The sequence below is a fragment of the Lepisma saccharinum genome, chromosome 26 (assembly GCF_977018435.1).
Source record: "Lepisma saccharinum chromosome 26, izLepSacc3.1, whole genome shotgun sequence".
In the NCBI taxonomy this organism is placed as follows: domain Eukaryota; kingdom Metazoa; phylum Arthropoda; class Insecta; order Zygentoma; family Lepismatidae; genus Lepisma; species Lepisma saccharinum.
Window position 1 is genome coordinate 52,312,125 of NC_139254.1, and position 27,484 is coordinate 52,339,608.

At 36.5% G+C, this 27,484-nt stretch overlaps 1 protein-coding gene across 6 annotated transcripts in view; it reads left to right on the forward strand.

Moving 5' to 3' along the window:
* Window positions 1-2,051: 2,051 nt before the first annotated feature.
* Window positions 2,052-27,484, forward strand: part of dock (SH2/SH3 adaptor protein dock) — a 49,458-nt gene continuing 24,025 nt past the window's right edge. The window contains exons 1-3 of one of the 6 annotated variants that reach the window (XM_083112291.1): window positions 2,056-2,170; window positions 17,645-17,755; window positions 22,651-22,791. In XM_083112291.1, coding sequence (XP_082968417.1) covers window positions 22,782-22,791 — 10 coding nt within the window. In that variant the 5' untranslated portion in view covers window positions 2,056-2,170; window positions 17,645-17,755; window positions 22,651-22,781. Of the gene's footprint in view, window positions 2,171-2,404; window positions 2,537-17,644; window positions 17,756-22,635; window positions 22,792-27,484 lie in introns of those variants that run through there. The other 5 variants (XM_083112289.1, XM_083112293.1, XM_083112292.1 and 2 more) reach the window with 5 other exon arrangements.

The window sequence follows — 27,484 nt, forward strand, 5'->3', positions numbered from 1 at the left end:
AAATATCTGAACAAATATTATATCGAAAATTATTGTAATTCCAGAAAGTGTATGTCTATCATTCTTGTAACAATAATTTCTTGCTGGTGAGATCCTAAATCCTAACAATGATTAATGCTGAACAATTGATTGCTGGCACTATTGCTTTGTCATTGTAGTGGAGACTGGATCGCTCGTTTTTGCAATGCAAGTTGTGTTTTACACAGAGATTAATGACATTTACCTGCCTCTTACATCAACAGGATTTGTTCCTGGGCTGGCGCAAATGAGGTCTTTTTTTAGGGCTGCCGCAAACGAAGCATCTTTCTCCCCAAAATAGCGATGCAGCTAAAAAAACGTAGCCGTTAGCCAGAATATATTCATATATGCCAGTTCCATGGACGTCCGCAGGATTTTTTCCAGGGAGGGGCAAGGAAGGTATTTTTTTCCAGGGGGGGCAAACAAGGTAAATTTTCCCCAATAATAGTGTTGTTCCCTCAAAAAACATTGCTTAAATTTGAATTTATCATATTCATGCAATAATTAAGACATATAATTGTGGCTGAAATGAAATTATATGTGACAAATATATAAATTTTGGTTGACTTTCATTTTCCAGGGGGGGCCACGGCCCCCCTTGCCCCCCCTTCCGGACGCCCATGGCCAGTTCAGTTTAGTTATCTGGATATTAGATTTATTCTATACTAATGAAATATATTACGTAGATACCTATTATCTGCGATATCAAGATATTTACGTATTTCCATGTAATAGACTGTCTTTATGAATCTCCTCCAAAAGTAAGCGCTGTGGTCACTTTCAAAAGTTTCCTCATATTGCAGAGAAGAAATGTAGCTGTAGCTGGCCCCTGGCGCCGTCCCTGTCAGGAATGAAGAGATCCACAGGTGTGTCGTCTACCCCACGCCGCTCTAGCGCTAAAACGCCAAGAACTGCTACTGAAAAAAATAATTCTCAAGAGCAATGAGAAGGGGGTGCTATCGTATGGGGAGAATGCGTCATAGATTTCGAGGGCGATGGGCACCCCTTATCCGAATCACACTGCAATGTACAGAGGGATCCATGAGTATTACCGTGCAAATTGTCCATGACTAATTTCATTAATTTTTCTCTTACATCCTGTGTGTTCTTAGGCGATGAATTTTTATGCATGCTGGTGCAGAAGTTGTCAACAACTTGTTTTGATTTTTCTTTTAATTCTTGAAGCTCTCATTGGGTCAAATAATGTGCACGAACATGGTGATGGACAATTTGCACGGTAATACTCATGGATCCCACTGTACCTCCATTGGAAATCAAACCCAGAACCCTTGGCTTACAAGGCGCCAGCTTTAACCACTATGCTATTGAAGAGAAACAAGTCCACTGGTGTGTCTGCCGCCGCCCCTTGTCCCGTCTAGAGTTAAAGCGCCAAGACATGTTGATGTAATAATAATAATAATAATAATAATAATAATAATAATAATAATAATAACAACAACAACAACAACAATAAAGGCGCGTTGGTTGTTACATTCCCATATTACATCACCATAATAAGAATAATGACATGGTGCGTGTTCATGTAGAGCTTACGGGATTACCAATTTGTCAACTTATTGGACAATGAAAAGCGGAAGCGAGCTAATAAGGTAAAAATAGTAATCGACGTTATCATTGATTTATGATGAACACCCACTTCTATTGAAGAACGTGTGTGAATCACCTGATTGTATAGCACAATTCGAAACCGTGAAGCCACACCATGGATAACGTTGAGATGAGAATATATTGATCGTCTTTAAACATCCGCGACCTGCAGAAGCCCTATCTTGTAAAGCACTAACGGTAGGATAGAGCTCCAAGTTACATGAACTATTAATTTCACAAATAAAAATACTAGCACAACGCGAATTGCATTTTTTCAAAGTATAGGCTTAATTCATTTCCCTCCGTATTTTTATTTATTTGTTAGGTGCGGTTATATGTAGCATATAACTAGAATAACACCAGACGAAAAAACAGGAAAAAAATCACTACCCCAGGCAGCAAGATCTCGCCAAACACGAGATCGTCACACTGGAAGTTGTTTTCGGGAAGTGGCGCTGGTCCCCGGTTTGGGTGGGAGAGGCATTTCTCGAAAATATATATTAAATCTATGCCTGTTTGAAGAATATGTCCAGTTTGAAATTAAGTAAGTAGCATAATTATAATTCATTGTAGGAAATAGAGTCTTTTCAGCGTCACCAGTTCTAAACAATTTATGACCGGATGTTCAATGAAATGTCGAAGGAAAATAATGATTAACTAAAATCAAATTGAGATGATTCAGAACAGTCTTGTAGAATTCGTGTGGTACTTATTAACTTTCGTGAAAATTTTTACTGTCCTTTGGTATATGGTAAAGTTGATATCTTGAGTGTAGGAAATTAATCAAATGTACGACAGTAAAAACCCAGACCTACGGCAAGGGAATACAATGAGTTCGTGAAGTTTATTTCTGCACTTATAGACTAAAGTAGAATACCAGTTTGTGAATTTGTCATGGAAAATTTAACAGGTGTGTCCATATTTACCAGAAATTCGAAACTCTTAATACATGAATGCAAGTTTGTTGGCGAAGTTGCAGTTTTCAACATGCTTCTAGTATACAATTTAGTTGCCTTAAACTACAGTTGCAACACCATTTAACAATAGCCTTATCTATATAAGATATCATAACACCCGCATATTTGTCTTTTCTTCTTACGTTATCCATATTATACCGTTTGTCTTCGAGTGAACATTTTATTCAAAAGTACGAAGCCAATGAGCGACTGACAATAGGCTGACAATTCATGCGGCCTGACATCAATAGTGCATTTCTTCTGGTAATTTCAATGAAGTTAAAACATTTTCTGATGTTTTCTAGATAGAAAAGTACTAAAGAATACAAGTAAGTAACCTTAAAAATTTAACCCATATAAGACAAGTACAAGGCCATATCTTGATAGAAGAAATCCAGTTATGTTACAGGGTGTAACACAGATTCACTTTCCCTCAGTGGGTAAAACAAGCTTTAGTTCCACACTTCTTCTTTAGGACACCCACATAAGAAACTATACTACACTCAGAAATACAATATTAGTTTGCTGACATAATTTTGCACTGCTTTAACTGTCCTCAGCTGGATTTTTTTAGGTCTACAATAATTTATTTTCTCATTTTATAGTTTATCTTTGAGATATATATGATACAAAAATGGCATCAATAACATCTGAATGGTAGTGATTGACATTTTGACTAGGAAACCTGCATGATGTACGTTTCTACACTGTGTACACCAATTCTAAGTATCTTTTTGTCTTGCCTTTTGCATATATGGCACCAGTGCATTTCTGTCCAACCTCTCAATTTCTTGGCCACTGACATAAATAGCCCAGCCGGCTGTACTTTTTGACATACGGTGTAGTGCAGGTACATTCCATGTGAGACGGGTGCAAGAAAATTGTGTTCAATCAAATAGAGACTGTTCGCTAGAAAAGCAATGTTCCAAGTTCAGAAGAGTCAACAAATGCCTGTCTGCAGCTTTCAACATTCATTTGCTTGGTTAACATGTACCATGTGACCACGCTATACACCTCTCCAGAATGTAGTGCAAATGGTGCAAACACCAAATACACTATCTGACACCAGATCAACAAAGTAGGTGACTTTGTTGTACTTTGTAACTAGATTAATATAAACCACTGTTTTTTTGTTAAAGGTGAGTCAACTTATCATAAACCCATGGTTGGTGACAATAATGAAAAAAAAAGGAGTGAATTGACAATATAGACAAAGTCTCCAGTTTTGTTAATTTTCCGTATACTAACTAATTTTGGCCTCCTAATCATGAATCTGTTGTAAAAAAACCGGGGGTCACGTCTGGAAATTTGAAAAAAAAAGCCGATTGAATTTTTTTAATATTATATAGGTGTGTATGCGTAGTTTTACGAACAAAAATGTAATCTCCTATCAATGTTTCCAACCACGTCATTGTTTTACAAGAAAATGATTTATGATGTTCAATTTTAGTACGAACCATATTTTTTCGATGAATTTAGGGGTGAAATGAGTGCTAATGGAACCTAACCTAACCTCGTGTGAATGGTTTGTGAGGCTACCCGTGGATAGTTTTTGGGGCTAACGTCAATGGTTTGTGGGGCTACTCATGGATGATTTTTGGGGCTACCCGTGGATGGTTTTTGGGGCTAATGAACAATGTTTCTTCAAAATGTACAATTTCCAGACGTGACCCCTGGTTTTTTACAACAGATTTGTGATTAGGAGGCCAAAATTAGTTAGTATACCGAAAATTAAGAAAATTACAGACTTTCTCTATATTGTCAATTCTTACCAAAAAAAAAAAAATACTTGCAACGAGTGCAACCACATAATGTGATAATTAGAGCCTGGAAGTTTGGCAAAATGCCTCTTTTTATCTACTGCATATATTGATAAAATTTTTCCGGATATACGTTTCTTATGTTGTTTCGAATGTTTTGGAAGCCTTTTCATTTTGCCTATTTTGCCTGTTTGGGACCCCACTGCCTATTTTTAATTATAATGCCTTTTTTTGCCTTTTTCAATGAAATTTGAAATTTTTTTAAAAAATTAATTATTTAATTAAATTATTTTTCTCCCAAAAAACGTTGTTGGCATTTATTTTTCTTCCATTTATTATGTGAATAATTTTCGCCTTAATATTGAACTCACGCATGTTTCAACATTGCTGAAGAAGAAAAGTGTGAGAAAAAAGTATTTCATGCTGAGTCAGGATATTGCCTTTCGGTTAACATTTCTTGTGCATGATTGACTGCTGAAGTGGACAGGTTGATTTCGAACACAAAGAAAATATTTCTGAAATTCCCTCTCGAACCCGAAAATTTCAGGAAGTTGCGATTGAGCTTAGTTTACCTCAGCAACCAGTCTTGACGAGATAGGGAACCTGGATATCAGCATCTATATATTATGCTAACAACCTTCAAAAAATCAGTGAGGTGATCGATGCTCTTCCAGAAAATGAAGCGGCTTCAATTCGTGAAGTGAAAAAACTCCTGTGCTATTCAAGTTTACTTTTGCACATTATGGTGCATTGCCAGAGATACAGGGAGATTATTTCAGTCGTTCACCGCCAGCGTGTCGGCCGTTCGACGGGCTCTTCATGCAACAGGTCCCGGCAAATTGCGTTCAGGAAGTCCGTAACAGAAACCGCTTGTTTTGTAATGTTTCCACTTTTCACAATTACAGTTACAATTACAATTGAAATAAGCACGTACCTTGTCGCACGGATGCAGGAAAAGGTGTCCTCCCAAATACAAATATTTCCGGCACCTTATTTCTGACATCTAATCTTAGATTAGACATCGCTACTTTATCCTCAGTTGACAGAAAGGGAAGACAGCATCCCGGCGCATAAAGCAAACCGAAAGCGTAAAATGATATTTAAAAGTAATAATAATGATGATCACTAACCTCCTGTGTTATAAGAGATGTTGAAAATGACTTCCTTCAACAGCAATACAACACGTTTCTTAGGTTCAAGAGATCCTGTCTATCGTAATCCCTGACCACTTTTCTGCAAGAATTCGTTTTCACGTAATTATCGTACATAAAAACTCTATGTTCAAGACTATATTTGTTTAACGACATAAGTAATGAATGAATAACAATTAACACACAATAAAGCACTGGCCACGAGTAAGCACATTACAATAACACAGTATAAGCAACACGCGTACTGATAAATGAACAGAAGTGAACATGAATGTACACTGACGTCTGGTAGCCGACAGTGTTGCTAACCATTTTTCGGCAATGTCCCTACAGACGTAGTCAAAATGTCCCTACAACTGACCAAATGTCCCTACGCCAAGTAAAGTGACTAAAAAAAAAAACACCTCATGATCATGCAAACAGAAGATAAAATATACACATTTACTTACCAAATCTTTCTGCTCGGTGCTTCCACAATTAATGAAGGAGCGAATTTACAATACAGGACCTCTCCCCGATTTTTTGTAATATTTCGCATACTCACTAATTGAGGCCTCCTAATCACGAATTTGAAGTTAAAATTTGGGGGGTCACGTGTAGAAATTGCAAAATAAGTGACATTGAGTAGTCCGCGATCGGCACGATTGCTTATTATTTACCGGAAGATTTTGTGTTTCCAATACTTAAAAAACGAAATATACATTCCTGATATTACTACGACCCCAAATTTTAACTATGTTTGCCTATCCTAACCTAACCTAACCGTACCTGAATGGTTCGTGGGGCTATCCGTCAATGGTTTGTTGGGCTACCCGTGCATGTTTTTTTCGAGCCCAAATTTTAACTATGTTTGCCTAACCTAACTTAACCTAAACTTACCGAGAATGGTCAGTGGGGCTATTCCTGAATGGTTTTGCGGTAATTGTGATTACGAACCGATAAAAAATATTATTTTCGTAGCACTTTAACGGCAAACGTTCATCATCGAAGACGCCATTTTCGTATCCTGCAATTTTATGATTGATGTACTGTTGCCAAATTTACCTGTAATCAAATCAGTTCTTCTACATCGTGATTGTCGCTGTCACATGTAAGCACGTTCTTTGGGCAATATACTGAAATCCATAAGTTTATTAATTAGCCCACAGCCATCCTCCTGCACACTCCACCTAACAATCTGTACAACATTAACAACTTTTTTACTGTTCTCTTCCGCCATTCTTACACGATCCATGCTCTCCAAGTATGAAATCAACAGTGTGGCAACGCTGTAGACAGCGTAACTAATTTTAATTTGTTCATATCAACAAACATGGCTACCATACTTGTATACGGAGAATCATTGCGAGAATTGAAAAGCTTATTTTACAACTTCTACACGTTAATGAACATTTTTTCCCCCTCACCCCAACATGTTAACTTGAGATAAATAATCACGAATAATTATTTCGTGAGTATAAGACGTAGCATAGAAATTACAGAAGGGTCCGGTATTGTAAATTCTTTCCTTAATGAATAATAGGGGTGTGCTGGACAGAATTTTTTGGGTCGGGACGGGATCGGGACGGTAATTTTTTTAAATCCCGACATTCGGGACTGAAAAATTTGCAATTTCCCAACCAAGTCGGAAAATTTTCTGGACGGGAAATGTTCGAAATTTCCCGAAGCACTGGAAATCTCGAATTTTACAAGTCATTTTCACTTTAAGTGATTGTTTTTGCATTTCTAGAATAAAAACTTACAACTTTCGATAAGTTCCAGAAACTTACAAGGCAGAAAACGTCGAGAATTAACGACTTTTTAAAGTAAAGAATCCAGCACACCCCTAATGAATAACGTTGAGTCGTTTACTGTTGATTATGTTATTTGAAGTCATACATGCTGCTGCTGTGAAGAGATAGATGTTGGTTGGTGATGCTGTATTTCCTGCATTCTTTAACAATTTTGGTCCCATTTTATTTCCCTTTTTTGTTTTTGTATCACTTAACATTGAAAATATTCTTTCCGTTTCCGCGTTAGAATGCGGCAATGTTAGCACTATTTTCGCGAGAGTGGAAATGTTTTCAAAAAGGAACTTGCCTTGAAAGTTTTTGGTAACCGATAACATGTTCCAAAATTCTGATGGAGATCTGTTAGTTAGTTCTTTTTTCTCCTCCTCGCTAAAGTATCCAGATAAACTAATTCATAAAATGTAATTTACCAAGATTGAAAAAAGTACCTTCGTTTTCCCTCATTTGGCAAAATCTGTCCCAACGTTCCTACGCGGTCGAAATTTAGTGAAAAGTCCCTATGCGTAGGGACATGTCCCTACGGTTGGCATCACTGCCGACACGTGCAGTATGAAGCACCCTCTCGCGGCTGACAACTCACCCAACCCCCGATAAGCTGCAGGCGCTGTCGCGACAACTGAGAATAAAGTAGCGATGACTAATCTAAGATTAGATGTCAGAAATAAGGTGCCAGAAATATTTGTAATTGCGAGGGCACCTTTTCCTGCAATCCTTGCGACAAGTTACGTGCTTATTTCAATTGTAATTGTAACTGTAATTGTGAAAAGTGGAAACATTAGAAAACAAGCGGTTTCTGTTACGGACTTCCTGTAATGCAATTTGCCGGGACCTGTTGCATGAAGAGTCCGCCGAACGGCCGACACGCTGGCGGTGAACGACTGAAATAACCTCGCTGTAATTACAATTATAGCATCCATGAAAATCTTCGAGGAATCTATGCAGCAGATGATGGAAGTGCCAGGAGAAAAGGGGTGAGCTGTTGCGGAAAAGTGCTAACGGCTAGTGAGTGCAAATGAGGACTTGAAACAATTGAAAACAATTTGTGATATTCTAAAAGGTGAAAATGCTGTTACCAAAATGAGTCCAGCTACATTAGCTTGTTATATGTATGCTCCAATAACTTCTGTCGAAGTAGAAAGATCATTTTCTATTATGAAAAACATTCTCTGACAGACGACTATCAATGAATGTTTAGAACTTAAAAAAAGAAAAGCACCTTATGTGCAATCAAGACTGAGAAAATTGAAATGCTCTTCCCAATTTAGATTTTAACATTTTGCCAGAAATTATAGATAAAAGTAAGCGACTTCTAAATGTGCCTTTTTTCTTTTTATTTTGCCTTTTTTTCATTTTTAGTGCCTATTTTCCACATTATAAATGCCTTTTTGCCTGCCTATTTTAACGAAAATAAATGCCTGAACTTCCGGGCTCTAGTGATGATACTTGTTCAGTACAAAAAACAGTTTTTTTTTAACTGAATGTCTAATGGACTGCTGCAACTCTTCCTATCATTACTTCAAGAGAGATTCTTCTCCATCCTTCACTGATTAATGCTTGGGTGAATAATGCATTAATGGGCTAACAAGGTGAACTGTGCACAGATTACACCAGAGGAAGTGTTAAATGTGTTTTAAGAAAGCCAATTTTGAATGGCCAAAAGTTGCAATTGAAAGTAGGCCTAAATGCAGCTGTATTAATTGTTCATTGCTTTGTATTTTATGAATACAAAGTCACACGTGATGTGTATGGTGACAGATATATTGCAAAGCATTATTTGAGTACTTTCCCTCCTCCCCCAAATGTTAGTTTTTAGTTGGGCGATTTTCCTCCAGCATAAATGAAATCCTGTTTGTGCTCCAGCCTGGGGTAGGGTGACCAGACGTCCTCTTTTATCCGGACATGTCCTCCTTTTAAGGTGTCTGTCCGGAGTCCGGGCCTTTTGTTTTAAGAATCGTTAAATGTCCTCCTTTTTTGGAAAAATGCTTCCACCTATAACGATCAACCAGGTGTTATTTTATATGTAAAGCATATCACTTGAGGCGCGATAAGTATTCTATCAATGCTCATTGAGTACCTGGGAGCTCAACCACTATCATTTTGTCCAAATGAGCCTTCAACGCGTCCCAGACTGCAGTTCCTTTTCGAGTCATACATACGCGACACAGAAACGTGTAATGAGTAATTTGATTATTAAGTAATATTTACATTTATGAAATACCAGAATGCCAGCCTCAGTGGCAGAGTGGTTAGCACACAGCCCTACGATGCAAAAGGCCCCTGGTTCGAATCCCGGAACTTGAAAACAGTGGCGGATCCAGTAGTTACAGTTGGTAGGGGTAAATTTCAGTTGGATATCTCACCCCACGTAAAATCGCTTCCAGCCTACAGTTGCACTAGTCTATACTAAGGAGAAGTAGTACTATAAACAGGAACAATATTGTTTTGCAAAAATAGGGATCTAGGTCTGAAATAGATTGTTATATGTTGGAAGAAGCACATTTTATATATTTATGAAATTAATGATAATGGCAAATGTGCTGCAATTTTTTGCTGTGTCCTCTTTTTTTATGTCTGTGTCCTCCTTTTTCGCCATGCCCTGTCCTCCTTTTTGAATGTACGTGTCTGGTCACCCTAGCCTGGGGTACCTGTCCCCCCTCCCTTCGACTATCCACAGTGATGGTACTAATTAAAAATGAGTGAGGGAACAGAGGTGGCGGTAATATTTTCTGAGGGCAGTCACAGTTAACCCTGCGTTGGTCTTGCCTTTGATCATATCCGTGATGTTGCTTCCTATCATAAAACAGCACAGTAACATGCAACTACTGAGAAAAGTAACATTAGATTGGATAAAATAGTTACATATTTCAGCCGGCCCCAGTGGCAGAGTGGCTAGCACATTGTGCTATGATGCCAGAGGTCCCATGTTTGAATCCTGGCCTGGGTATGGATGTTTACGAGTGTCCTTTCATCAATTTCATCATATCATCACTCATTCCAATTTTCGCAAATTAGCCGAAAGTGGCACAAAAAGCGAAGTAAAATAAAGCAAATCAATCAAGGTACATATTTCAGAACAGAAGCAAATAAATGAAAAGTAGGTTAAGAGACTAAACCTGGTATGAACAGTTTTTAGGTGTAGGAAACAAGACTTACACCCCCTCCCTCCCAAGTACTTGGCTCTCCGAGGCAATGCAACCCTACGAGCAATATCTAGTACACCCTTTGGACACGCTTGAGGCAAGGTTTCATTTCTTTCCCTTTCACCTTAGTGTTCACCACTTCTTTCGGATATGTTATTTGTTTTTCACTGCTTTTTGTATTGTTAGTTTCCTCCCCGTTGTGTTACTGGACATGTTCCTCACTATGTTTTACAAACACACATTGTGATTAGTAGTATGTCTTTTTTCACAGAATGTGTGTTCCTTGCAACACTGACACATACCATTTCATGACTGGAAGCAATATCACAGATGTGATGAACGTTTATGATGAATTGGTAGTGTACTGGTGGTAAAACAGCATCTTTTGAGGGGTGTAAGGGATGATCTTCCACTTTGTACACCCAACTGTCAACCTCACTTCCACATAGTACACCCTAGACTGTATTTTGCATACAAACGAGGCTCTGGTGACTGGCCCCATGGCTAGTATAATTCTGTGTGTTGTCTTGTTTTTTTGTCCTTGTCTGTGCTGAGTGCCCATTTACAGCCTCAGCTTTTAACGGAAGTCAGAATATTTTAAGATTTTAGTTATGCAACGTTAGAGTTGTTATTTGTAACGGTAAGGGCTGGACTCCGTATAATGTGACTGGGTGCTGATCCACCAAAAATTTTAAAATAAAATTAAATTCAAAAAGCATCTTTTGAACCTTTGTATATATATAAAAAAAAGTAAAGTTCTCCCCTGTGCTTAGCACCATGCCATGAAGGCATATGGGGGTATGGGGGGTAACGCCCCACACTTTCTTGATCCGGTCATGAGTGGGGGTGATGTGATCAGCATCATGCCCCTGACCGCCTTTATCTCCCTGGGTTTCCCCCAGGTACCCATGTCATTCGACGCTGGGTGAGCACCGGGGCCACTTCCAATGTTAGAAAAGTTTCCGGATTTGAACCGGCAGGGGATCGAACCTGGGACCTTGAGCATGGTAGTCAGATGCGTTACCAACTGACCCACCGCACACCCAACAAATATGATAGCAAGACTAGTTGTTTGTTTTGATGTCCTCTGTAAGTTTCTGTTGTCTGGATGTGCCATTTTTATGACACCCTGTATAATAAGAACTGTGTCTTTGTGTCAAATTATACAATAAAAAAAACTTTGATTTTTAAAATATTTTCATAACATCCGTTATGAGTAAAATAAAACAAAAGCCCCGTCTAGTTACTGCGCTTTTTGACTCTACACTCACACGTCAAGTTGGTTACATGGTGCAACACTGACTCGTTTACTTCATTGATTTGGAGTCAAGTAGTGCATTTGGTGTTTGCACTACGTTCTGTAGCAGTGTAGTGTTTGGTCACAACTAATGAAATGAATGTTTAAAGCAGCAGACAGGTATTTGTTGAATATTCTGAACTTGAACACTGCAAATCATGTACTTGGTTCAGTGTCAATTCCTTGCACTAGCCTGACACTGGGATACACCTGCACTACAACTAGTATCAAGAAGTGAAACGAACGGGGCCGTTTACTCACTGTGCCCCCTCAAGAATTATGTTGATTTTTTTTTTAATTGACAGATCTGAAGGTTTTACGTAATGTAAAAGTGGTTCCAGCATTAGGAAAGCACAAATCACGGCGATATTTGATCCCAATGAATGACCCACGTAAGTTAAAACCTGCAATTTTGGATTACTTTCGCAGCTTTTTGTTAGTAGAAACTATTTGTATGTACACTAAAATAGCGAAAGAACACGTCGAAAATAGCTATCAGTACCAAACCTAACAATCCTAACCTAACTATGTAAAATTATAGCTGCTGTTGTGGAAAGTCATTTTGGGTCATATTCACTTCCACGAAGCCTTTGGGCTGTTTTGCTTCACAGTAAAGTAACATGCTAAGGTAACAGATTAACTTTACTTCACAATGACATACGTTCTGAAAGAACGAGAAGAACTTGCAAAAGAAGTAAAATATGAGTAATTACAAACTGCAATAGTTCTACAAATAAAAATAGAAAGGAAATACTAATGATAGAGAATTTTTTTAAATGTCTGATGAAAGCATTGGAAAGGAACCATGCATATGTATGAGAAACTTTCTAATGTGAAAATTCGTTACCTCATATTATTGTGTTTTTCGTAGAACACTCTCGATCCCTTTGAGTTTTCAATAATTTCTTGTTCGTTGTTTGAAAAGTTGCATTGATTTTATTGATCTTTTCAGCTTGAACTTGAATTAAACTCCGAGGCCAAATTCTGATAATTATTTCTCCTGATCATGGCCACATAAAACACTTATACCTAGGTTTCAAAGAAAGTATAAATAATTGTGATACGAAGGCATAAGTCCCAGGTTTGAACCCTGTTCAATGCATCATTGTTTGTCCTGTCATCCATTTTATCAGTTCAACATCCATCGTCATTGTCACGATATAATAGAAATGGAAAGTGTAATCCCTTGGTGAAATTTTTTATTTCATAATGAACAATTACAGTCTGTGATTTACACCACACAGTATGAAGACATGGGCTCCAGTGGTTTTTTTAAATATTTTTTTATACATATTTCATCAATTTATAATTCATTCTCAGTGTTACGATTAATTTAGTCGTGTGGAAAGACAGTGTAAAATAACCAAATACACATACAATCACACACTCATCCATGTTGCTGCCTTCATTGAGTTTCACGTAGCTGTACAGTGTGTTTTAGAAGTCCTGCAGGATTCTAAAAACCTATAACTTTTAAAGTAATAGGCTTATTACAATGAAATATTGTTTTTTACGCAGAGGAAACTTTCATTTTAATGTTTGATTTTTTGGTTCATTGCTAGATCTCCAGCTGGGGACCGTTCATGTCCAAACACTCTTGCATTCTTCGTTTGAATCCTACAATTGCATTCTGATGGTGCTCGACGGGAATGTTGTGAATCACAACACGTATCTTGAACTTCAGGTCATCAAGATCTGTCAGTGTCTGTGCATGCACTTGGGTCTTGAAATGCCTCCTCAGTAATCGTAAGGCGTAAGGTCTGGAAGCTTCTCCGCACCAAAACACAAGATTTTAACTCATTAAGCCATAACATCAGCAGAGATGACCCGACTATAATTTAAAAAAAAGTTGTTTTCTATTTCTTCGCAATATTCTTCCGAACCAATCTTTGATTCACCTATTTCTTTGCTTCCAGTGTGCGAATGTTTTCAACCGTTTGCCTCTGAATGTCCAAGAGGCTTTCAGCCACTTTCTCCAGCTGGTGGAATCTGTTGACGTCAGGGTGAGATTCCACCGGCTCCCTTTAAATCCCTTGACGGGAGGGAGGGAAAGGAAACAATGCTTCTCAGGTGCGGTGATTTCTTGGCAAGGGTAACCTCCTTTTGGAGAGAGTCCATCAGTCGGACTCTCCACCCCAGAGCCTTTTCCGTTCCCTCGGCTTGCAGTGGCACCCTCTTCTGCCATTCTTCCCCGATGACCTTTGTATCGTAGGAGCTGTGTTGTTTACGACAGCAAAATTTCTCAGGAAACAGAATTCTGGGTTCACAAATTACGTACTGAAAAGGGAAGTAGAGAAAATAGATCTGAAAGTGCGCGAGAAACAGGGAAATCTGAACAACATTTGCGAACCAATTCTATGTTAATTCTCATTTTACGTTTGCTTCTGTCTTCCTGATCTCTGCTATTTCAACAGACATTGTCAAAGGAAAAAAAAAAAACAACTTTAATATTAAAGATGAAGGTAATTAAATAAATTAAAATTTGAACTAGAAATTCAAGAAATTACTCCCGACTTCCGTTGCGGAGTTTTATCACAGCTCCCTACGACGCCAGAGCTCCAGGGTTCGAATACCAGTCTGGGCATGGGTGTTCTTTGTAAATGTCCCTTCATCAATGTCATATCATCACTCGTAGTGATTAGCCAAAAGTGGCAGAAAAGCGACGTCAAATAACAATTTAATCAATCGATTAATGAAGTAATTACACTATTTATATGCTTACTTTTTTCATTTTTGTATTTTAAAATGCGTGATTACTTTCTCTTTTTAGCCTTCAAAACCAATGAGAGTACTTCTTTCACAGAAATGAATATTTTTTAAAAGGGAAAGCTATCAGAAATAAATTATATATATACGTACACATATATTAGTTAATTTAAGTTGCTTTCCCCCCCTCTTTAGATTAATAATGATCTTATAAACATAAAAGATGTATGAATGTAAAATATATAAACAGAAAAAGCAATGATTCCAACTTATAGAACCTCACACATCGCAGGGAATATAAAGCTGGGAAAGTGAATTTTTTCAGCATACACAGGGAATTTAATTCTGAGTCAAGCAGGAAGCATCCGCAATAGAAGATTGGCGCAGTTAATTGAATGCGTGTTGTAGGTGGCTTTGTGCTGTTGTTCCTATTAGCGATTCGAAAATTTAATATTTGTTTAGCTGTTAGTGGTTTAGTATTCGTTCTAGTGCTGTGTTTACTGAAGTTAAAGCTAATGGATAAAATACAATATTCGCGTGTGTCCATGTGAAAATATTTGGAACAGGATCTTTTCCGGAGAAATTGCAAATAGTTAATGCAGGTAGGCCAGTAGCATCTCTTGTACCACAGCTCTTGAACTTAAACTTCCATGTATAAAACAAAAATTGGGAATGCACGAGTAACTGGGTACTGGGGGTAAGTTGAATTTGAAAAAATATAAATATGCTGACCAAGGCAGTAATTTATTTTATTAAAACCATAAACTAAACGTAACGTTTCAACCTTCTAGCAAGGTCTTCATGAGACTCTGTATCAAGTACAAAAGTAACAAGATACCAAAAACAGGGCATTATATATACACAAAACATTACTCCCTCCATTATGCCCTGTTTTTGGTATCTTGTTACTTTTGTACTTGATACAGAGTCTGATGAAGACCTTGCTAGAACGTTGAAACGTTACGTTTAGTTTATGGTTTTAATAAAATAAATTACTGCCTTGGTCAGCATATTTATATTTTTTCATAATCATGGAAACAAGGCTTAATGGTGTTGTAAGTTGAATTTTACACTTCAATTAATATTGAGGGTTATTATTTCACTACTACATTCCTTTCATATTCTTTGTTACAGGTTTCTTTCTTATAGGTTTATTATACTTTCTTGTTTTATTATTTGAAATTATAAACGTAGATTAACTTCAATCACAACAATAATTCGACAGTGGTTGCAACAATAAGGCAAAATTTTTCACACATATATTCATAAATCCTGTATGGATGTTGAGGTAAATTTGCAGGGAGACTTCAGGAGTGAGGGGATGAATCAAGTGTCTGAGATTACCCACTAGTTAAAACCAGCATATGCCACTGCATAACATGCACTGAGCTTTTCCCTGCATCAATGCCATCTTGGAATCACGTGATCGCATGGTCACCTACATACACGTCATTCAGCATTGTGGGCAGAGCAAAATTTTAAATTCTCTTCTGTGTAAAAAAGCAATATTATATAAACGTATGACTTTAAAGTTATAGCTTTTTAGAATCCTGGAGGACTTTTAAAACACACTGTAACATCCCTTCTTTGAAATTTAAGCACAAAATGCAGTCTTGATCAAGAGTAACATTCCTCAGCTTAAGGAGCCTGCATTGGTTTTACATGATTTTTTTGGCTTGTTCTGTTTTACCTAAGACAGAAAATTCCACACAGTTAAAGCAGTGCAAGCAAACAATGAGGCTAAACTCTGTACCTATGTTGGTAGAGTAACAGCACTAATGGAAGACACGTGGGATTACTATTTCCGTATAGTCTCAACACGTCTCAGTCGTTTATTTCGTCATTTTTAACATTCGTACTTACCTAATCTGCATTGCGAAAGATTGTTCAATGTGGTATTTGGCTTTCTTCACAAAAATTATTTCAATTTTTCACATAACGAGTAACTATTGTTCTTCCTTTTTTCGCTTCCGTAACACACAATATGGCAGATGCAGCTTGACTAGCATCATGGATCATCAGTGGGTATGCAGTGTTACCAACCTTCGTAACCGAAAAATGCCCCACAAACCATTTCATGTGTAGCCCTAAGAACCATTCACGCATAGCCCCAAGAACCATTCATGGTAAGGTTAGGTTAGGCAAACATTGTTAAAATGTTGGGTCCTTGTAATATCAGGAATGTATATTTCGTTTCTTCATCTTGCAAAACAACGGCATGGTTGGAAACGCTGATAGGGGGTTACGTCATCGCAACATCCAGTTCACGGAAGCAAATGTGCATCGGAGAGATATTTTTCTTGAAAAACACATGAATTCCCGGTCAAATACATCCCACAACGAAAGAAAATACCTTCACGAACTATCAAAATGCTACAGAAAATCGTAAATCAAGATTTTGTGCCGAAATAGAACTCTTGAGAGAATCCTAAACTGCCCCTGGTTACATGGAATTCTCTTCGCTCACTTTCACCACTAAATTGATTCAGCATGGCATATTCATTGGAGCAGTGCGTGTGCATTGCTGAAGAGTATTTTACTACTCATTACACTCATGGGCAAGGGGTTTTCCAATAAAAATGCCCTGTTTCTTTTGTACCTCACAAAACAAATGATTTACAACCAGTCAAACACCAACAAATTATCCCACAAATTGTTTAAGAGTTGGTATTTATTGTTGAAAATCAGTTCTCAGATGTTTTCAGCAAATTAACAATGTTTTTTAAAATAATGTAATTGCTAACATAAATTTATGAACCCAGTGATAGCCTACAGGATTAGTTTAGTGCAGAAAACCCGGTGTAAATCTCTCTTACTATTTTCATGATATACATTTTCAAAGTTTTGAAACATACAATAGTATGCACAATTGCTAGTAGGTGGTTTCCTGGCACCTGATTTTCAGAGCTGGCGCCTAGCTCTGAAGAAAATTTTTCGAGCACTGGTCTTGTATGTGCCAAATTATTATGTAACAATTCTATTTGTATGTCAAATCAGCAGATTATCACAGTAGATCACAATATAATTTCTTTTTTTTTTACTTTGTCACAGTATCCTTAGACATCTTTGATTTACATCTAGCTACATGTACAGTTCAGTTTATGCAATTAGTTATTTTGTGCTTGCTATTTTTGGTGCATTTTTCGCTTTTTTTTTTTATAAATATATGTTTAAATATTAATCTAAACAAAGTAGAACATTCATAAATTCTTCTGCAGGTGTGTGAAAATCTTGGTGGTTAAATTTTGAAGCTAAAGTTCTCTACTACATAACTTCTTTGAAGAACAGTGTGTGCAGACACTAGACACATATCCAAATGCAGGAAGAATGTAAGTGATGATAAAAGCTTTTAAAATATTCTTTTAAATATTGACTTAGTGATTTTAGAAAGAAAATTTATCTTAAAATACATGTCATTAAATTGATTTAATGATGATTGTATTTACATACACATACATATAAAAGTAGCTACCATATAAGTTTAATAAAAGTAGAGGCTTAATTTTTTAGAAATGCATCAGAAATTGGCTAGTAAAATGCAACAAACATATTACAAAGTTTGTATTCCATTGATATTATTTAGTCAGTAGTTATTACGATTTCATTTTGCTTATTTTCAGTAATAAAGCAAACAACACCAAAACTTAAGTTGTTGTATAGCGAAATGTGTTGTGGTGACATAGCAATATTCAGTAAGAATTACTTTAAATATACTGAATTGTATTTGTTAATTTTTGTTTGAATTGTTGGGAATTCAGGAGCATTTTACATTATAATCTGATATGCAATAGTTTGGTATGTTTCTTTAGTTGATTGTAACATAAAAGGCAATGAAAAAATAAAATTTCCATCTTCCTCTTGATTTAAACTCAACTTATTTGAAGGCCTCCCCGATGACATAGTTGTAACATTGTCACCTTGTAATCAAGGGGTCCCGGGTTCAATACCTGCTGGAGGCACATTCCGCAGTGGTTCAGATCCCATTTTAAACTGTAGGTCCAGTCCTGATTAGCCTATCTGTGCATAAAGTGGACTTAAAACATCAAGGTTCAAGTAGTATTTGAATTAGGCAAATAGAACATTAACAAAGTTATGTATTGAAGAAAACTTATAAATAACATTTTGAATCAATCATTGACTAAAATAAAGTCTTCTTTCATTTGTTCAATTAATTTAGTTTGTATAGTTTTCTATGATTGTTCTTCAGGACAAGTTTGAAAAGTACTAAATGTATGTTTTTTTAAACTGTGGAACACACAAAACTTCTGCATACTTAATAACATTAAATATGTTCAAATAAATGTAAACTGCATGGTTCTGAACTGATAAAACTAAAACAAATTGTAGATATTGAACAATTTGAACCTGACTCTCACACTAATTGTGCACTGTAGACTGACACGTCCTTCTTTAAATGAAATTATGGGAGATTCACATGGATGTCCGCAGGATTTTTCCAGGGAGGGGAAAACACTGTATTTTTTTTCCAAGGGGGGACAACAAGGAATGTTTCCCCCCATAATTTTGAAACAACTGCCTCTCGGCGTGCACAAGGTGCACACACTGCCATCTTGTCGAAAGGTGGTGAAATACATGTATTTCCAAATGTATATTTCAGTTTTTGTGAATACATTTCCGTTTGGCTGTAAAAAATTTACTCAATTACTTTTTGATATCCCCTCGTATATAAGTTCATGGTAACATCCATTTGGCTCCCCCTTCCAGATGCACATGTTTGTTAATATTAGCAGCTGAATGTTCCACTCCAATTTATAAGCATCAATTTTCGAGAATTTGGCTTTAAAGTATTAAAAAAATACATCAAACTATAAAAATACCTTTTATGTAATCACAAAATACAGTTTTTTCACATAATATTGGTACAAAATCAATGGAAACTTACAATTTTACATAACTTCCAAGATAATTAGGCTTCATGAAAGTGTTGCGTGACATTTTTGCAGACTCTGCGAATGATCAAAATACCAGAAAAGTATTTGCTGGTATTGGCAAATAAAATCCAGCCAATACTTTCTGATACTGATATCATTGGTATCAGCCAATACGTCAGTATCAGTGCAACACTAATTTTTCATACGCAAATATCTAGACAAATCGAAAATCTCTCCTAATATATGTTAAATTTTGCACTTAGTGTATAAAGGGGATCTTGAGACCCAGTTCAAGTATAGGCCAAGAATTTGGAGTATGTAAATGAAATATGGTGAAAATTAACATTACAGATGTATGTGATTTGTTTTGCAATTGTAAACAACAATACATTAGTGGAACCATCTGACTCATTCAGGATTTGGGGTTAGGTGGTAGAACAGCTGCAGGCTGAACCTCGCATTTAGTAAAGGAAAATCGAATCGAAGGAAAATAGAAATAATTTGTGAACACCCAAAGGGAGTGTAATAGCTGACTCAGATTCAACTCTCGCCCAACAGATCCATGCATCAGCGTATATCATCCAGATTTTCACAAGAAGTACTTGAGTGTATTTGGCTGGGTGTCTGTCCTCGTTGCACAGTGGCTTGGCAATCCCAACTATTGGAACTAACATTCTTAGTGGGGTGGGTGATTCGCACCGTGCATTATGAAGCCAGGGGTCCCAGGTTCGAATCCCGGTTTGGGCGTGGGTGTTCTTTCTAAGCGACCTGCCATCAATTTCATATCATCACTCATCTTCATCTTCGCGATTAGCCAAAAATGTCAGAATAGCGAATTGAAATAAACCAAATTATTCAATAAAACCAACTGCAGGAGACAGTACTCTCCATAGTACTCTCCTGAGTTATTTATACGAGTAGAGTTGCTTTCCTTATTTACTTGACCAGTGTAAACCCACACTAGAGATAACATTTTGTGAATGTGAACCATTTCCATTGTGAGTTCTGTAATAACCTTGCTTTTGTGATGGAATAACTTTTTTGCTCTTTTTAAAAACCAAAATACATTCACTGCTCTCTCTTGAGCAATCTCCCAATGTGGTAAGTACAGTGCTGCCAAATAAAACTTTTTGATTCTGTGGTCAGTTTCATTTTGTTGCGTCCCATTGGAAAATGTATACACTTAAGCAAGGCCACCTGCAGGATTTTTTCAGGGGGAGCAGCAGTGCTTAAAGTGGGGGAAAGGTGTAATGATGCTTTTCTCCAGTTAAGAGAATTCTCATAAAACGTTCTCTGTACTATGATAATTTGCTTATGCATTTAATCTGCTGTCTTTCACGGCACTCCACATCTATTTTTTGACGCTACAATTTAAAAATTTTGATTATATTAACCCTTTGAATTCCATCCTGTAGATAGAGAGCAGGATCCCACGACCATGATACTTATAACAGTCTCGGAAATGTTTCTCACATTAAAGAAATGGATAACGTGATCGTCACTTAGTATTTATTTCTTTTTAATGCTGATCTCCGCTGCGCATTAGTTATAACAGCAAGCTACAATGACGAGGGCCCCAGGTTCGAATCCCTGCCTGGGCAGTGGGTGCTATTAGGGAGGCGTGGGTGGGGGGCAGTCCACCTTTTCCGCCGCACTATCCTAAATCTTATATACAAAGGGAAATATACTTACTGTCTTTGCAACCCCCTATTTTTGCCACCTTGGCCCCTGGTTTTGGAACCCAATCGTCGCACCTGGGCATAGGTGTTCTTTGTGAGCATATCTTCGTCAATATCATCGCACCTCCTCATCTTCGCAATTTGTCAAAAATGGCAGAAAAGCTAAATAAAATAAATTAAATCTCAATTAGTTATTTCTTTTTAACTCTATTATTCATATAATTCTTCTTTTTTTAAAAAAAGCACGCAACGAATTCTCACGTGCATCACTGAAAGGATCGTTCACATATGTTCAATCTCCGACAGACTTTGCCTAGTCTTCCACATTGGATATATCTGAATATTCAGACTCACTACAGTCACTCTTCTCTTCTTCCGGAACATAATCTGACGAACTACTATCCTCCACCTCCATATTTTTCTGCTTTTGTTTTACAAAATATGCAACAAGACAAACACACAGGTCTCCTCAATAGTACGGTTATGTACTTTCAGCAACAGATGGCGTAACGAGCATGCTTTGCTCATTGCTTGCGATAGTCACGTGCTCAAATGACATACAGCAACACGTAGACTTCGGTCCTTCCCAACCAGAGGCATTCATACATTTTCTTGGCCATTACCATGCAAGAATATTTCCTTGTCGGCCAATAGTAGCAGCTACGTGCGGGCCGTACGTAGTGGTAGGAGAGCATGCAGGCTCGACTACGTACGATGTCATTCCAGAAATCTCAGGGGGGGGGGGGGTCACCATAAAAAAGTACTGGTCTTGATATATGATATTTGCGTTATGCATAAATTGTTTCTGTTCTGAAGACTTTAAACAAACCATGAGTTCATGTTATGTATTTTTATTCATTGATTTTTAATAGAGAAGAAATTTATGCTGTAAGAAAATGACAAATTATAACTTTTTTTTTCAGAAAGACAGAATATCAGACTTGTATAGCTGAATTTTGTATGTTTTGTAATGCTTTTTCCCCTTCTCTTTTTCTCTCTTGTTTGAATTGCTCTCTCAGAGGTGATAGACAGATTTATTTTTATTTGTTTTATTTAGACAATTGTGTGTGTATGCTATATTTAATGTTTTTTGTTGTGTTTTTATTATTTTTGTTATGTTAATGTATGTAGGGGTGGAAAATGGTCAGTAAAGTTAGGGAAAATAAGTTTTTAGATCTTAGTCTGTAATTTGGAATTTTTTTTCTTCGTGGCTGCAGTTTATTGCCCCCCCCCCTTTTTTTTTGTTACTGCAGTTTGGTGCATACATGAAGACTTCTCAGTGAAAGCAAAACCTATGATAAAGACTTCTGAGGGAATGGATCCTTGTTATTTTCAATCAATTCGGAAAACAAAACCAGCCATGATATAAAACAGGCTGTAAGTTGGTCCCAAGCTATTACTATGGGGACGTGGCAGGCATGAAATATTTTTAATGAAATGTCAGATGCTAATTTGTCTATAGGTCATAATTCTTTGCCATTAACTAGTAAATATGTGGTCAGTTTTTAAAATTTTGGTCAGTTAAGTAAGAAATGTGACGAATTTCCACCCCTGTATATGAATATTATTGTATTGTCTTGTAATGTTTTTCTTTGTTTTTCTTTTTATTTCAATTCCTCTTCTTGAAGTAATAAGCAGGTTTATTTTTATTAGGGTTGGCAGCTGATAGATGATGACACATGCCAGTTTAAGTAATAATGAATGAATTTCATGTACATTAGACTGTATTATAAGAGTAAGGTTTGAAAAGAAGCTTCAGCATCATAAATAGGAAGATAAATATCATGCTAAGTGGCAAGTATTCTCTTCTTTCCTTTTCATTTAATTTTTTTAAATTTATTTATTTGTAGTTTAGTTTATACTTTTCTTATTTATTATTATTATTTTGTTTCCACAAACACCATTTTTGTGCATATGCTGTTCTATTGGGCAACCAGTTTACAGTAATTTGCCATTTCATCGCTTAAGTTTTGTGTCAGCAGCTTTACCAGAACAATATTTGTGAGTTCCATTAATTTTTTATTTTGTGCATAAAACTGGTTTTGTGTACTGGTTTATAATGCACTATAGAGTGGATAGACTAGAATATACTATAAAAAAACAAATTGTTTGCATTGCATCCCCTCCTGCCCCTGTCCCCCCAAAATCAACTGTTATTGAGTGTGTTAGCTTTCAGTATTGACTTTTTGTAATTGAAATCTTTCTTCAAATTAACTTTTGTTTTTGCGTATAAGGCAATCTGTAACACTGTTTGCCAGTAATAATATAGAAAGTAGCTGATGCTAATGAAAGAACTTGTGCTAATGATTCTGCCAATTTGAACAAATGCCGTAATTGCATGCACAATTGTTCACAAGTGATGAATAAGCAATTAAGTTTCCATCAGTAGTAACACCAGCTTCTGGCCACCTTGTCCTTTGGCATTTTGAAACACACGCTACACAGATAAACCTCCTTGCACACGCAACAAAGCAAATTCAGTACTGATTTACTCCTACATGCTTTCAGCTGGAAAAAACGGAGGGGTGGGTTGGCGTTATTTTGTCCAAGTTTGCAAACAAGTTGTCCAGTTTGCATACCCTGATTAAGCTACATTTGGAATCTGACATCCCTTGTGACCCTCAAATGGTGAATACCAGATTTCAGTCAGTTCAACATAAACAAAGGTTTGCCTTCTTCACTTTGGGGAAATCCAAAGGTGCGTAAAAAAAGCTGAAGTAAGCGGAATAGGCATTTTTAAGTATGATTAAGCAAAATGGGCACTAACCCTAAAAAAAGGCATTTATAGTCACTATAAAACACTAGAAACATTATGAAAACGAACTTATAGTATTAAAATCATATGATTTAGTACAAAGGAATAAAACCTGCAAGTACGCAAAAAAAAAAAAATGCTTCCCACTGATGAAAAAATGCACAAATTGTGACCTCCTCTATAATATAGTGGCTAATGCTGTTGCCTTGTAATCAAGAAGTCCCAGGTCTAGTCCCACTTAACCTATTTGAAAATGAAGTGGACTTAAACAAACTTTGACAATCCTTTTTGTTAGGCTAACAAAGTTTTCCATTATCACTAGGCATGGCCAGTGATTAGGGATAATGTACACATATTAAATTTACTGATATCGGAAAGCAATCGGATATAACTTTACAAATATTGCATAAAGAACTGACATAAAACATTCACTTCCTTAGTTAGGTATGACCAGTGGATTTTCCCTTGGAAAGAAGCTACAAAATGGATTAAAAGAATTAGTAACCAAATTATATAATAGCTACTTGATTACATACTAGGGATGATTGGAGAAAATTAATACAAAGCCTACAAATTCCAGTAGGTATTTATTAGATGAATACATACGAAATCACGTGAATGGATACTTCATACACAACTTCTCAACATAGTCTCCTCTCTCCGGTACAGGCATTGACCCCAGTTCTACATGAGGTTCATGATGCCTGTCTCATAGAACTTGGGATCCTGTTGACAGAGCCAAACCCTTACTTCGTGCTTGACATCATCATCATCCGAGTAAAACTGGAGTCCTCTGAGAGGCTTCTTCAAAGGAGCAAAGAGATGGTAATTGCTCGGATCAAGCTCCTGGAAGTATGGTGGATGATGGAGTAAGCACATGCCACCCAAAACCCTCCAGGCCAGAATGTAAGGGTTTGGGATCCCGACAACAGGACCCTGAGTTCTATGAGACAGGCATCATGAACCTCATCTATCACTGGGATAAATGCCTGAACGGGGAGGCTATGTTGAGAAGTAGTGTGCCAAGTGTCCTTTCACGTGAGTCCAATTTTATTCGTCTAATAAATACCTACTGGAATTTGTAGGTTAGTATTTTTTTTCCTGATTATCCGTCGTATTATTTATAGGAATGTAGAATCGGTAAATTTGTTATAGTTCTCTGAATGTTAGTGACAATGGTTCTGTATTAGTAGAGGCATACATATTTCGTTTTTGACAAAAAGGGAAAATAACACATTCTAATGTTAATTTTTCATGTTTCTGGAAGATTTGAGGTGCATTTTCCTACCCTGTTTTGTCACGAAATGATGCGAAATGAACTGCAAAATGCGAAATAGACTCTTAAACATAAAATTTACCGTTTATGTACCGACGCAGCACTTTCTGAAGTCTGAAGTATCCTGTGAGTCATGCAATTCACCGAAAATTGATTAATTCTGCTGTAAATATTTGAGAAGCAAAAATCGACTCCTTTATATAGGAAGAAATTTAATATTCTGGTAATGATTTAATGTGCTATTAGAAGGGATATGTTTATTTTGTGTCAGTCAGTTTTTAAATCAAATTTGGAATTCAATTTTTTTTTAAAAAAATGTCATTTTATATGGTGCTTTTCCACCGCTATAACAGCGAAACTTCACTTTATTTATCACTTTTGAACCCGAAATTGACTGTTTTTGTACCGAAATTTTGCTTTTTTACTTACCAAAAATATGTGCCTCTATGTATTAGCATGGAATCTTAATTGGACATTATCCATCGTACAGTGCTTTAAACTATACTTGTTCTAACGCTATGTTTAGAGAGGACCTCTTCAGGTGAAATTTCTTTTGCTGGTGGTGGGAATAGAACGTACGTAAGACCTGTGATTTTACTACAAATCCACAGCTTTAACCATCTACTCCACGATGCCCGTGTTGAAAATTTTACTGATATGCTGATAGGCTTGTACTGACCGATACTAATAGAGTAATTAATGATTAATTTGTGCCATCCGTAATTAATGATGTAGAGTACTGACAAAATATTTGCCAGCCACTCGCTGTACACTTCTTTAATAAAAGTTTATTTTTTCACTGTACGTAAGAGTACTACACAAATTGGAAACTAGTGATAATCAAGGAAGCAGCGTTCATAGCAATGGCCCAAAATCCTATAAGTCATCCCAGTGTAGAAGTCAAGCAAATACCCCCCCCCCCCCTCTCCTCCTCAAAATTTAGAAATTATATCGTAAGAGGAGCAAAAGGTAGTATGGGTTTCGGGGAGCAACATGATATAGTGGTTAGTTTCATCATATTTGTAGTAAAATCACAGGTCTCTTGTAGGTTCAATCCCCACCACTGGCAAAAATAAATTTGTTCGCCTGAAGATGAGAGAAGAGGTGCTCTCTCGAAATGTAGTGTTAGAATAATTACAGTTTCAATCACTAGACAATGCATAATGTCGAATTAACATTGAATGCTAATGTAGAGCAATTGCTACTAACATTCAGACTATTATCTGATATACTCTCAACCAACAGGGCCTTGTACGTGGATAAGTTTCTTTCTACTTCATCTGATACAATAGAAATATTTGGAAATACCTTCAAATAGTGAAAATATGCTGAATATGACAAAAACATTTAAAGTATGTTCAGTTGTGTTGGAATGGCTAAATATATGTGTGTGTGTAACTCAGAACAAAGCACCTTAATTTAGTTTTCCCATAACATGAATTTCTATAGATTTCAAAAACATTTTAGACTTTTATACAAAAATAAGAATGTGTACAGTAATGAAATTCCTACCCCTTTTAGTTGAAAGCTCTATTGGTCTTATTAGAAAATGAAAGCTTTTGATATTGGGCCTGCCCGATGGTGCAGTGGTACCGTCATTGACTTGTAGTCTAGGGGTCCCTTTTTGATACCTATGTGGAGGCACATAGTGGTTCGGATCCAACTTTAGACTGTAGGTCAAGTCCCGATTAGCCTCAATGTGCATAAAGTAGACTTAAAATATACCAACTCAGTCCATAGAAAATGAAAGTGTATTGGAAAAAACAGTACTCATTCTAACACTAAGTTTCATACTCAGACAATTACAAAGGGCAGAAATATGGGATCAAGTCTTGTATTTTTAGAAATATCAGATAAGTAAAATTATCAAGAAATATACTGATTTGTCATTAGTAGCTGATGATAATAATCATTTGACCAATCATTCTCAAGTTCAAGATGCAAATAAATTAAAGGATATTTCCCATGATTTATTAAAAGTTAATGCAAATCTGACATATCTGACTTGCTAACTTGAACAGTTAAATCATTAATGAATCAAGGTATAAATTAATCTGTATAAGTAAATACCAATGTTGTTTTGATGCTTTTGAATTCTTTATTAGAAGCAAAAATGTAATACTGATACATACCACACACACATGTTGATATTTATCCCTAATGTTATTCATTTATTAATTTTTTGTTTTTCTTTAAATCTATTTCACTATCTTTCTCTATATTTTTAATGTAGACTGATAAATGTTTTGCTTTGAAACTATTTTTTCTCTTTTTTTGCTAATCTTTTGGCATATAGCTTGCTGCACTTAGTGCTTCAGCTTGGCAAATGGCTCTTTTGCTCTGACATAGATTGGTTAATGGATTTAGGATAGATATTTCACATTGTACGTAATCTATTTCACATGTTTGCTTGTTGTGATTGAAGAGTAGTTCAATATACTTTGCAGCTCTCTCAT